A 10,701-nucleotide genomic window follows, 5' to 3' on the forward strand; every position below is an offset into this window, starting at 1 on the left:
GTGTTGACAAAGCGCCAGATTTGCGGAAGGGAAGGAAGTCGGGGGGTTCGTGTAATCTCCAGCATACCAGGCGATCGCCCAGTTGAAGATGAAGTCGCCAGATGGTAAACTCAGGCGACCAAGTGATTGGAGATCGCCAGAGCAAGCACATCGCCGAAGATGAAGGTGATGCAGATTATGAAGGCGGCCGGCGAGACCACAGGGAAGGTGTACGAGAGCACCCTAATTCGCCAATTCCAGTAGAGATCGCGCTCCCAAGTTAGCTATGCACTGGGCAGTACCATGCGTAAGTAACTTAGCCAAAAAGAGAGTCAGAAGCAGCGCCCAAGTCAAGGAGGCTCCAGATGATGGCACGTGTACGACTGGATGCGAGCCACGTGTCCAGGTCTGTAACTGCCAGGAGAGAGAAAGTGACCAGGTATATAAGAGTTCTCAACGAACTTTCTGAGGTACGCACGTTCAGAATATACTCTTTACGCTTGCGAGTTCTAGAGCTTACTGTGAGAGAGAACATTGCACGGTTCCTTGAGATTTCTTGAGTGTTCTTGCTCTTAGTATTTGGTGGTTCGGTCACTGACTTGGGCGTTGGAGTGCGATCGGCCGCAGCGGCGCCGCTCTGTTCTTTTGCAGGTTCTTGAGGTGGATCTTGAAGAAGGACGGGGGTTTGAAGCGTTGCACACGTCGATCCTTTGACGAGGCAGGTTCCAACGTTCTGGTCAACAGGCAGGATCAATGCTCATGGACCCAAGTTTGTAAGAGGACCCAATCTTGGGTGGAAAAACAGCTGTTCCGTCCGGTTGACCTGGGACGTCTTCGTGCGCGACCTCAACCGTCAGCTAGGGACTCCTTCCCACTAGTCACCTGTGGATTCCTGCAAAGAAGGAAAAAAGGGCGCCCTAGCGGCCGTTTGCACTCCGACGCTCAAGTCAGCCAGCAAGAAACACCAAAAACTATGCACCTCCGTATCGGAGCACCGCGTATGGCACTCTGAAGGTGGTAAAAAGGAAACTGTGTCTAGTGTATATTTCTCCTTCTAGCAAAAATCTTTCCCTAGTCCCTTGTGCGTAACCTCAAGGCTCGAGCAAGCAACTAGAGAGTTTCTAGGAAATTTGCCAAAAGTTCCAACCCCGTTCCCAACATCCTCAGCGCTATTTAAACTACCCAAGCATTTAAAGCGCCTTAAAGCGCTTTTAATCATAAAACGTAACGCACTTAATTAGCGCGTCTAATTAGTAAACGTAGCGCATTTAAGACGTTGAAACGCTTGGGAGCCTTTATAGTACCTTAAACGCTCGAAACAGAAACTGTATTAAATGACTTTAATTACCTGGTACCTGACTAGATGGTGTTTCTATTCTGACCTGGCTGTCGTACACGTAGAGGGCCTCACAGCTCCATGACCCCATCTGGGGACGTTTCTACCCATCTAGGGACGTTTCTACGTGTGAGTCCTCCTGCTTGGGAGTGCTACTGCGCAAGGGGTGACTTTTTTGGGTGCCAACTCATCCCCCCAATCATCTAGTCACTCACTTTGAGAGTGTATCTGCCTTCCTCTCGTACCCTGCGCCTGGCTACCCTGGGCGTGACCCTCCCCTTGAGTCGTATCTGTCCCAAAGGCGTCTCTGGGGCGGCACGGGTACTTCACGAGTCAGGCTGCCCTACACTGGTGCTATCACTATGGTCCTGAAGCCACCTTTTCCTTCTCTTTATCACTACCCCGGATTATCGGGACCTGAGGCCTTCCCACGGCTTCGCTCCCTCCATGGTCTTTCCTACCCATGGGTATCGGGGAACCGCACTGTGATTGCCTTGACTCAACGATATTTGATCTTGGCGACGCCCTGGTTGGGCGACGCCTTGCCTTGGCGATGCTTCCTCTTGGCGACGCTGGCACTTGGCGTCTCTTCACCTAGGCGACGCCTTGTGTTGACTTTGACTCTAGGCGTTGACTTTGACCTTGACTTTGTCAACGCCCGGATACGGGACGGTACACAAGCCCCCCAGTCTTAAGCCGAAGACTTGTCTTCAGCGCAAAGACTAAGGCCTCGCCCACGCCGTCCACGTGCCACCCTGATGACGTGTCATTCCCTGCTGACTCAACAATTCTCGAATTATTGACGTGACACTCTCTGAACCATAGGGGTGGTCTTAATGGCTGATTGGACATCCTCTGAAGCGGGGAAAATAAAACCTTTTGGGGCTACCCTTAATCGTGCACCACGTGGCTCATCGTATGGCCAGCCTCTAGAGTCCCTTGCGTCCCCCTTGGGTGCTTGATCCTTTGACACGTGACACGATCTCACGGCTCCTAGTTAGCGCCTCTTGGGTTGCAAATGTAACGTTCAAGTTAACCCAAACCCCGCGCTCACCCCACTGTTACATCCATTCCCTCTGCGTCTCTGCACTGTTCATCGCCTTCAAACCTTTTCTCTGCAACTTCTGCTCTTTCCCCCGTGCTCTCCTTCCTCCCTCACTTTGACAGCAAAGGTATGATTTTTGCCTATTCACGACTCTTCTCTTTCGTCGCATTGCATGGTTTATTGAACTGCCTGGGACTGTTTACATTTATGCACTACTGCGTTCTTCCGCTTCTCCTTTCTTCTCTATTCCCTTCTCCTTCTTTCTGGGTTTTCTCGCGTGGGTGGTATTTCCTGGGGTTCACTCCCTTTCCTGTCTTGGCATCACTTGTTAAACCTTTTTCCTTTCTTCTTTCTCCAGCTATTTATTCACACCATGACGCGCACAAATGCGAAGTCTGATTCCTCCCCCAAGACCCCCAAGTCCAACTACAAAGCCTTCTACCCATGGGCCCCTGACGAGCTCTTGAACGAGTGTACCAGCCTGACTACCTTCTAGGACCTGGAAGCTCATCGTGGGGATCCCCACTTGTACAACTTTAACACCGTCTGCCGCACTCACGACGCGCACATATCTGTTCGTCCCGGCAGGCCTGGGGAACCTGTCTGCGTGGATGACAGACCTAGAAAGGGGAACCCTTTCTTCTTTATGTACCAAACGGTGTTTAAACGCGTAGAGGTGCGTCTCCCATTTACCCCCTTTAAGAGGGAACTCCTCACCGAGATTAATACAGCCCCCGCCTAGCTCCACCCGAACAGCTGGGCATTTGTAAGGGGTTTTCAAATTCTCTGCGGGCACCTGGGCATCCTTCCCTCCGTGGACGTTTTCTTGCATTTCTTCGAAGTGAAGAAGCAGGGGAAAAGCTTCTGGGTAAGCTTTTCCGGGATCGCGGGCAGGATCCTCCTCTCCCTCTTCCAAAACTCTTATAAAAACTGGAAAGGAAAATTCTTTAGGGTGTGCAGCGCCAAGCACGACCCCACAGCCTTAGATGGCTTCCCCTGTATTGGACGGAGCGTCCTAAGCTGCTCAGGGCCAAAGCCCTGGATGAGCTATCCCCTGCTGACAGGGAGGTAAGCAAGGCCTTGGCTGGGCTGGGGATCGTCTTTGATACGTTGAAGCTTGTCGCGAGCGAGTACAACGCTCACGCCCTGACCACATACTTTGGTAAGGAGACTCTTCCCTCATCCTCTTTTGTTGTCAGCACCTTACTACCGAATGTTTGTTCCCCCAGCCTCGTCCACCTGTCTTCCATAGTACCATGTGACTTGCGTCTCACACATCTACGCACTTTGTGGTTTTGTATGGTAGCTTTGGCTTTAATTCCTGCTGCTTGGTTTATCTGGATGTAGGATCGGTGATGGACGCCTCCAAAAGGATGATGCTGGCGAAAGCGATGAAGGAGGCTCGTGCTGCCAAAGCGGGCGCCTCCTCCGCCCTTGCTGCTGACCCGAACCCCCCATCAACCCTGCCCCTGCCACCACCGACTCCTACTGAAGCTCCACTAGGCTCATCTTCACTGTCCCCACATAGCCCTGAGGCGCTTCAGACTCCCGGCTCTCCTCTGCCCATCGCCGCCGTTCCTCTTGTCGTGGCCTCATCGCCGGCCCCAACCCCCCTCGGTAAAGGGAAACGGGTCTTGGAGATATCCGACGATGAGGACTCGGATGGCGTGGCACCCTTCAAGAGGAGGAAATCTGCAAGGGTTCCCCTCCTACCGGCGGCGTCGCCCCAAGGAGAGGATTCTTTCAGGGACAACCCTCCCAGCGCTACTTCCCTTCCCCCCACAACTGTCCAAGAGGATATAGGCGAAGGCGCTGAGTCTGCTCCACCCCCGCCACCGGCAGAGGTCTCTGCTTCTCCTGTCCCCGTCGCTGCTGCCCCCGATCTCATCGCCATCCCTCCTCCAATTATACATCTGATGAGGGGTTTCAGTGGTGGGACAATGCCAGAAGGTTCCGACAGGAAGGAGGGCATGCCCTTCTACTTGGGGGCCTTCTTGGCGGTGGCCCTTGAATGGCGCGCCCAGGCCAGAAACGCTGCTTTGCAATCCCATACCCTCCAGGCCTTGGAAACTAGGGTTGCTACCCTGGAGGAGGAAAGGAAGATTCTGGGACGCCAAAACGAAACTTACCAGACCACCCTGAAGCAGGCGCAAGAGACCAAAGCAGAGGCTGAGAAACAACTGGCAGAGGCGGCGGAGCTGCAGGTTGACTCCTACACTCGGGAAGTCACTCTTCAAGTCCAAGTCACAGGCCTCCAGGGCATGGTCGAAGCTTACGACGAAGTCCAAAAGGTCTTGAAGAGCCGGTGTAGCGAGCAGGCTGACAGACTGGCGCGTGCGGAGGGGGAGATGGCTACCCAGGCCAAGACTATGGTCCGTCTCTAGGCTGACTACGACAAACTGCAGGTCGAAGTCAGCCGACTCCGCGTGGAGAAGGAAAGTTTGGAGAAACAAGTGGCCTCGGGGGACGCCACCATTAAGGAGCTAGAGAAGGACAAGAAGTCCCTCATCGATGATATGGCGGGTACCTTCGAGGAGGGGTTCCAAGAGGCTCTAGCCCAGGCCGTCTGCGAGAACCCGGGGATTGACATTTCCAACTGCGACTCCACTCACCATATCGATGATGGAAAAGTCGTGCCCCTGGATCTGGATGATTGAACCGCCACCCTCAGCCGTCGTTTTATTCCTTTACACTTTACATTTGTTTTCGACCCTCTTTGATAAACTTGTAATTCTTTGAACTGTTTGCACTTTTGGTTACAACTTTGGGCCCCTGCATGACTACTTTCGTTCCATTGAGATATAGAATTCCACCCGTATGATTTTACTCTCGTTTTTTGCCTTCGCGTGCTTCGATTGTTTTGCCTGTACCTTACCCATTTCTTTCACTGCGTTGGGCGGCCCTGTATGCCCGGGAGAGGTCGCGCGTCGAAGCCCACGCCCGTGGAGAGGCTCGCCTATCGGGTCCGTATCGTCCACGGGGTGTCTCAAGCACCGAGGCGATCCGTCCCTTGGCTCTTGGTGTCCGGCGCCCACTCCTAAGGAGAGGCCTGCTACAGTAGCGCCGTATCGTTCCAGGGTGTCTAAAAACGCCGAGTACTCTGGGGGGGTCGTTCCTTCCATGGTCTTTCCTTCCCACAGGTATCGGGAAACGGCCCTGCCAGCGATCCGCTGGCGTTTGGCGATCTCGTCTCCCTCCACAGTCTTTCCTACCTGCGCGTATCGGGGAGGCGACGCCGCTAGCAACTAGTTTCAATTTCTTCGACTTCGTCTCCCTCCACAGTCTTTCCTACATGTGGGTATCGGGGAGGCGGCACTGCTGATACTTGGGTTGGCGACGCCCGCAACATCTCCTGTTGGCGTCGCCTTTTGTGCCTTTCCCAGCGGTGCCTCGGGCGTCTCCTTGAGCGTTATCTTTACTTGGGCATTAACTTTGACCTTGGCCTTAGTCGACGCCAGAGGATAGCGAAGAGCTCAAGGTTTCACCTGTCCCCTCCACGTGGCGCTTCTTGTATGGCTGATGGGACGTCCAGTCACTTGACCTGGACCTGACTCCTGCTGTGCCCCTGACCCACTCTCGACGGCGCATCGTACCCTTGGGCATTCTGTCGATACGACATTTTCTGAGCTTAACCAGTGGTGCCAGGGCCATCCTTCCATCTTCTGCCACGTGGCTCGATGGTGCGGTGCATCCTCTCGCGTCGTTTAGTGCTATAACTGCAATACTCCCATTTGCGTCGTTTGGCGCTCTAACCGCAATACTTAACTCTTCAAAACTCTGAAACTGTCCTCATCATTTCTGAGCTTTTCGTAACCTACTTGCACCCTCTTTTCTTGCACCCTTTCTCCTCTCGCGAAGGGTTCTTCCAGTGTTCGCTCCCACCAGCGCTTTACCCTTGCGTTACCAGCGGGCCACACGCCTTCGAACCTCCCTGATCCTGTTCAAGAATGTCCTCTCATGACACTCCCCCAGGGTCAATCCCAAGGACCTGTACACTTGGGCTTCAAGTGAGCTTCTTGACGAATGCTCATGCTTACTCTACACCAGGGCCATAAGGGAACACAAAGGGGATTCATGCTCCTATAATCACCGTGCCTTCGCGAGGAGGCTCGACGACGACATTGTTGTGCTCCCTTGCACTCTAGGGGAGCCAGTATGTGGAGACGAACGGGCCAACGACAGGGTCCCCTTCTTTTACTTCTACCAGGTGGTTTTCAAGACCATCGGCGTGCGCCTGCCCTTCTCCCGGTTTGAGAAGGAACTGTTGACGGAAATCAATGTTGCTCCGGCCCAGTTATATCCCAACAGCTGGGCTTCTGTCAAGGCCTTTGACATCCTTTTCGGGTTTCTGGGTTGTGCACCCTCAGTTGACATCTTTCTTCACTTCTTTGAGGTGAAGAGGCAAAGGAACAACCTCTGGGTAACTCTCAGTAACGTTCCTAGGAGAGTTCTCTTAACCCCCTTCCAAAACTCATTCACTGGGTGGAAAGGCCGGTTCTTCAAGATCTGTTGCACTGACCTCGTTCCCTCCGCCCTGGATGGTTTTCCACTGTACTGGGTGAGGGAGGCAAGGGCCCTCAAATCCAAACCCTTCAAGAAGCTGGCTCCGAGTGACCAGGTGGCTTGCCGTATTCTCGCTGAGGCGGGAGGTTTTGACTCCGCCACCTTGATCAATTTGGAGTTCAACGCTGGAACTCTCGAAAAGTATATAGGTATGAGTTACTGCCCTAGAAACTTCCGCCTTTATCGTTCTCTATCTGGGTGTGTTTTGCTACACGGTGTCTCTGACACGTTCATCTTCCTTGGTGCAGGATCGAAAATAAACCAAGAGCGGAGGACGCGACTTACCCGAGCTCTGCGGACTGAGAGCAGGGTTTCGTCTTCTTCTCGTGCTGGCTCCGACGGCCACTGAAGAGTGGTTATTTTCATGTTTTGTATGAGTTGTAATGTCTGCCCTATTCGCATTACTCCCACTTGTATCGAACACTGCTTGTAACATCAACTTTACTATACCTGTACCGTCCCGTATCCGGGGTTGACTAAGTCAAGGTCAAAGTCAACGTCTGGAGAGTCAAAGTCAACATCAGGCGTCGTCTAGGTGGTGAGACGCCAAGAGAAAGCGTCGCCAAGGTAAGGCGTCGCCCAGGTGAAGGCGTCGCCCAACCAGGGCGTCGCCAGATCAAACAGTGCTAAAGCAAGGCAATCACGGTGTGGTTCCCCGATACCCATGGGTAGGAAAGACCATGGAGGGAGCGACGCCGTGGGAAGGCCTCAGGTCCCGATAGCATGGGGCAGCGACAAAGAGAGAGAAAAGGTGGCTTCAAGGCCATAGTAATAGTACCAGTGTAGGGCAGCCTGACTCGTGAAGTGCTCCTGCCGCCCCAGAGACGCCTGTGGGGCAGATACGACTCAAGAGGAAGTTCACGCCCAGGGCAGCCGGGTGCAGGGTACAAGAGGAAGGCAGATACGCTCTCAAAGTAAGTGACTAGATAATTGGGGGCATGAGTTGGCACCCAAAAAGTCACCCCTAGCGCAGTAGCACTCCTAGGCAGGAGGACTCACATGTAGAAACGTCCCCAGATGGGCAGAAGCGCCCCCAGATGGGGTCACGGCGTCGTGAGGCCCTCCACGTGTACAACAGTCATGTCAGAATGGAAACACCCTTTAGTCAGGTGCCAGGTAATTAAAGTCCTTCAATACAGTTTCCCTTTCGAGCATTCAGGTGTTATAATGGCTCCCAAGCGTTTCAACGTCTTAAATGCGCTACGTTTTCTAATTAAATACGCTGATTGAGTCCGTTACGTTTGTAATTAAAGGCGCTTTAAATGCTTGGGTAGTTTAAATAGCGCGGAGAATGTTGGAAAGAGGGTTGGAACTTTCGGCAAATTTACCAGAGCTCTCTAGTTGCTTGCTCGTGCTTTAAGGTTACGAACAGGGGACTGGGGAATATTTTTGCCTGAGAGAGAGAACACAGACACACAATACACAGTTATTTTTACCACCTTCAGAGTGCCATACGCGGTGCTCAGAGACGGAGGTGAACAGTTTTGGTGTTTCTTGCTGGCTGACTTGAGCGTCGGAGTGCAAACGGCCGCTAGGGCGCCTCTTTGTCCTCTTTTTTGCAGGAATCCACAGGCAATCAGTGGGAAGGAGTCCCTAGCTGACGGTTGAGGTCGCGCACGAAGACGTCCCGGTCAACCGGACGGAACAATACCATACTTGGTTTTTGCAACGCCGCTTTACTTTGCATACGTCTCATATATTGTGCGCTTTTCCTCCGTCATGTTTCTTAGCGGCGCCTGCACTCAGGCGACACCTTTCTTCTTGGCGACGCCTTTCTTCTGGGCGACGCCTTCTCTCTTGGCGACGCCTTCTTTCTTGGCGACGCCTTCTTTCTTGGCGACGCCTTCTTTCTTGGCAACACCTTCTTTCTTGGCGGCGCCTTCTTTCTTGGCAACCCCCCTTTTACTAGCGACACCTCACACTACTTCAAACGGAGAAAGATAAAGACTGAAAACCAAGGCACGGTTTTTTCTCAAACTTGTTTTTTCTTTTATTTGGGTGACCTCATTAAAAAACCCCGGAAGGGGAAAAAGAGCGTCCCCTTTATCAAGACTGTTACATAGCTGCTTTACATAACTCAACTAAAATAAAACTTCAGATTGGCTGCATTCCAACTGCGCGGGATGGGACCCCCTTCTAAGGTCTCTAGGTTGTATGAGCCGTTGCCCTTAGCTTCGGTAACTCTGAAGAGTCTGGTCCACTTGGGAGACAGCTTATTCTCCAGCTCGTATGGGTGGGCCTTCCTCATCACTAGGTCGCCAATCTGAAACTGTCACGGCTTCACCTTAGAGCTATATTGCCGCTCTACTCTCCTCTTTACCGCTTGGGCTTTTATTCTGGCCTCCTCCCTGGCTTCGTCTAGTAGATCCAGGTTTACCCGCCTTTCTTCGTTGGATTCTTCAACCACAAAGTTTTGAAAGCGTGGCGAGCTTTCATTTATTTTTACGGGGATCATCGCATCCGACCCGTACACCAAACTGAAAGGCGTCTCCATGGTAGAAGATTGGGGCGTGGTGTGGTATGCCCATACGATCCTTGGTACTTCCTCCGCCCACGCCCCTTTGGCCTTCTCTAACCTTCTCTTTAACCCCCTCAGCAGAACTCTGTTTGCTGACTCTATTTGCCCGTTGGTCTGGGGGTGTTCGACTAATGCGAACACTTGCTTGATACCTACCTCAGCGCACAGGTTTCTCAACTGCTGACTGGAAAACTGGGTCCCATTATCGGATATCAAGCGCCTAGGCACGCCAAAGCGACACACAATGTTCTTCCACACAAAGTGTTGTACTTTGTGCGCGGTGATCTGTGCCACGGGTTCTGCCTCTATCCACTTGGTGAAGTACTCGATGGTAATGATCAAATACTTCATCTGTCTTATCGCCAGTGGGAATGGACCCAGGATGTCAATTCCCCATGTATGAAAGGGCCACGGGCTATATATGGATCGCAGTTCTTCTGGCGGCGCCTTGTGCCAGTCAGCGTGCTTTTGACATTGCTTGCAGCGCTGGGCGTGTCGCGCGCAGTCCTCCTTTACTGTTGGCCAGAAAAACCCTGCGCGTATCACCTTGGAGGCTAAGGACCTTCCCCCTACGTGGCTCCCGCAAATGCCTTCGTGGAGCTCCGCCATTATCCTGGTACACTCGTCGCCACTTACACATGTTAAGATAGGGTGAGTGAACCCGTGTCTGAACAACACTCCGTCCACCAGAGTATATCTCGCAGCATTTCTCTTGACCTTCTTACCTTCTTCAGGCTCCACTGGGAGAGCCCCATCCGCCAGGTACCGTCTGTATGGCGTCATCTAGGTGTCTCCCTCGGCTAGGGCACATATCTGCATCTGCCTTCCTTGTTCGGGAGTGTCCTCGTATGTGCTAATGCGGGGCATCTTCAGCGTATCTTGGGTCAAAGAGCGATGACTCCTTGGCCTTCCTCTCGTTGTACAAATCTGGAGGACATCCACCCTGTTATCTTCCACGAATTCACGCAGAGCTTTGAGCGTCTCTTGGATCACTGTCCTCTACCTACCCCCCTTGCCTGAGCTGGCCAGCTTGGCAAGCAGGTCAGCTCTGGCATTCTGCTCCCTTGGGACATGTATCAGCTCAAGAGCGTTGAATGCTCCCTTCAATAACTGGACGTATCTTAGATACGCCGCCATCTGTGGGTCCTTCGCCTAGAACTCACCCGACACCTGCCCCGTAATCAGCTAGGAATCGCTCTTCACCAAGAGGTTCTGTGCGCCCATCTCCTTGGCCAGGAGCATTCCTGCGATCAGAGCTTC

The 10,701-nt window shown here is 52.9% G+C and overlaps 1 protein-coding gene across 1 annotated transcript; it reads left to right on the forward strand.

Moving 5' to 3' along the window:
* Nucleotides 1–3,751: 3,751 nt before the first annotated feature.
* LOC137817224 (probable endo-1,3(4)-beta-glucanase AFLA_105200) lies at nucleotides 3,752–5,017 on the forward strand. The gene is made up of 2 exons (XM_068620473.1): nucleotides 3,752–4,651; nucleotides 4,766–5,017. Exons 1-2 carry the CDS (start codon nucleotides 3,752–3,754, stop codon nucleotides 5,015–5,017), a joined length of 1,152 nt encoding a protein of 383 aa, XP_068476574.1.
* The last annotated feature ends 5,684 nt before the right edge of the window (nucleotides 5,018–10,701 follow it).

The sequence above is a fragment of the Phaseolus vulgaris genome, unplaced genomic scaffold (genome assembly GCF_000499845.2).
Source record: "Phaseolus vulgaris cultivar G19833 unplaced genomic scaffold, P. vulgaris v2.0 scaffold_21, whole genome shotgun sequence".
NCBI lineage: Eukaryota > Viridiplantae > Streptophyta > Magnoliopsida > Fabales > Fabaceae > Phaseolus > Phaseolus vulgaris.

Coding starts and splice junctions, on each gene's coding strand:
- LOC137817224 (XM_068620473.1), top strand. CDS start 3,752: ATGAAGGAGGCTCGTGCTGCCAAAGCGGGCGCCTCCTCCGCCCTTGCT. Junction 4,652..4,765: donor CTTACGACGAAGTCCAAAAG/GTCTTGAAGAGC, acceptor GACAAACTGCAG/GTCGAAGTCAGCCGACTCCG.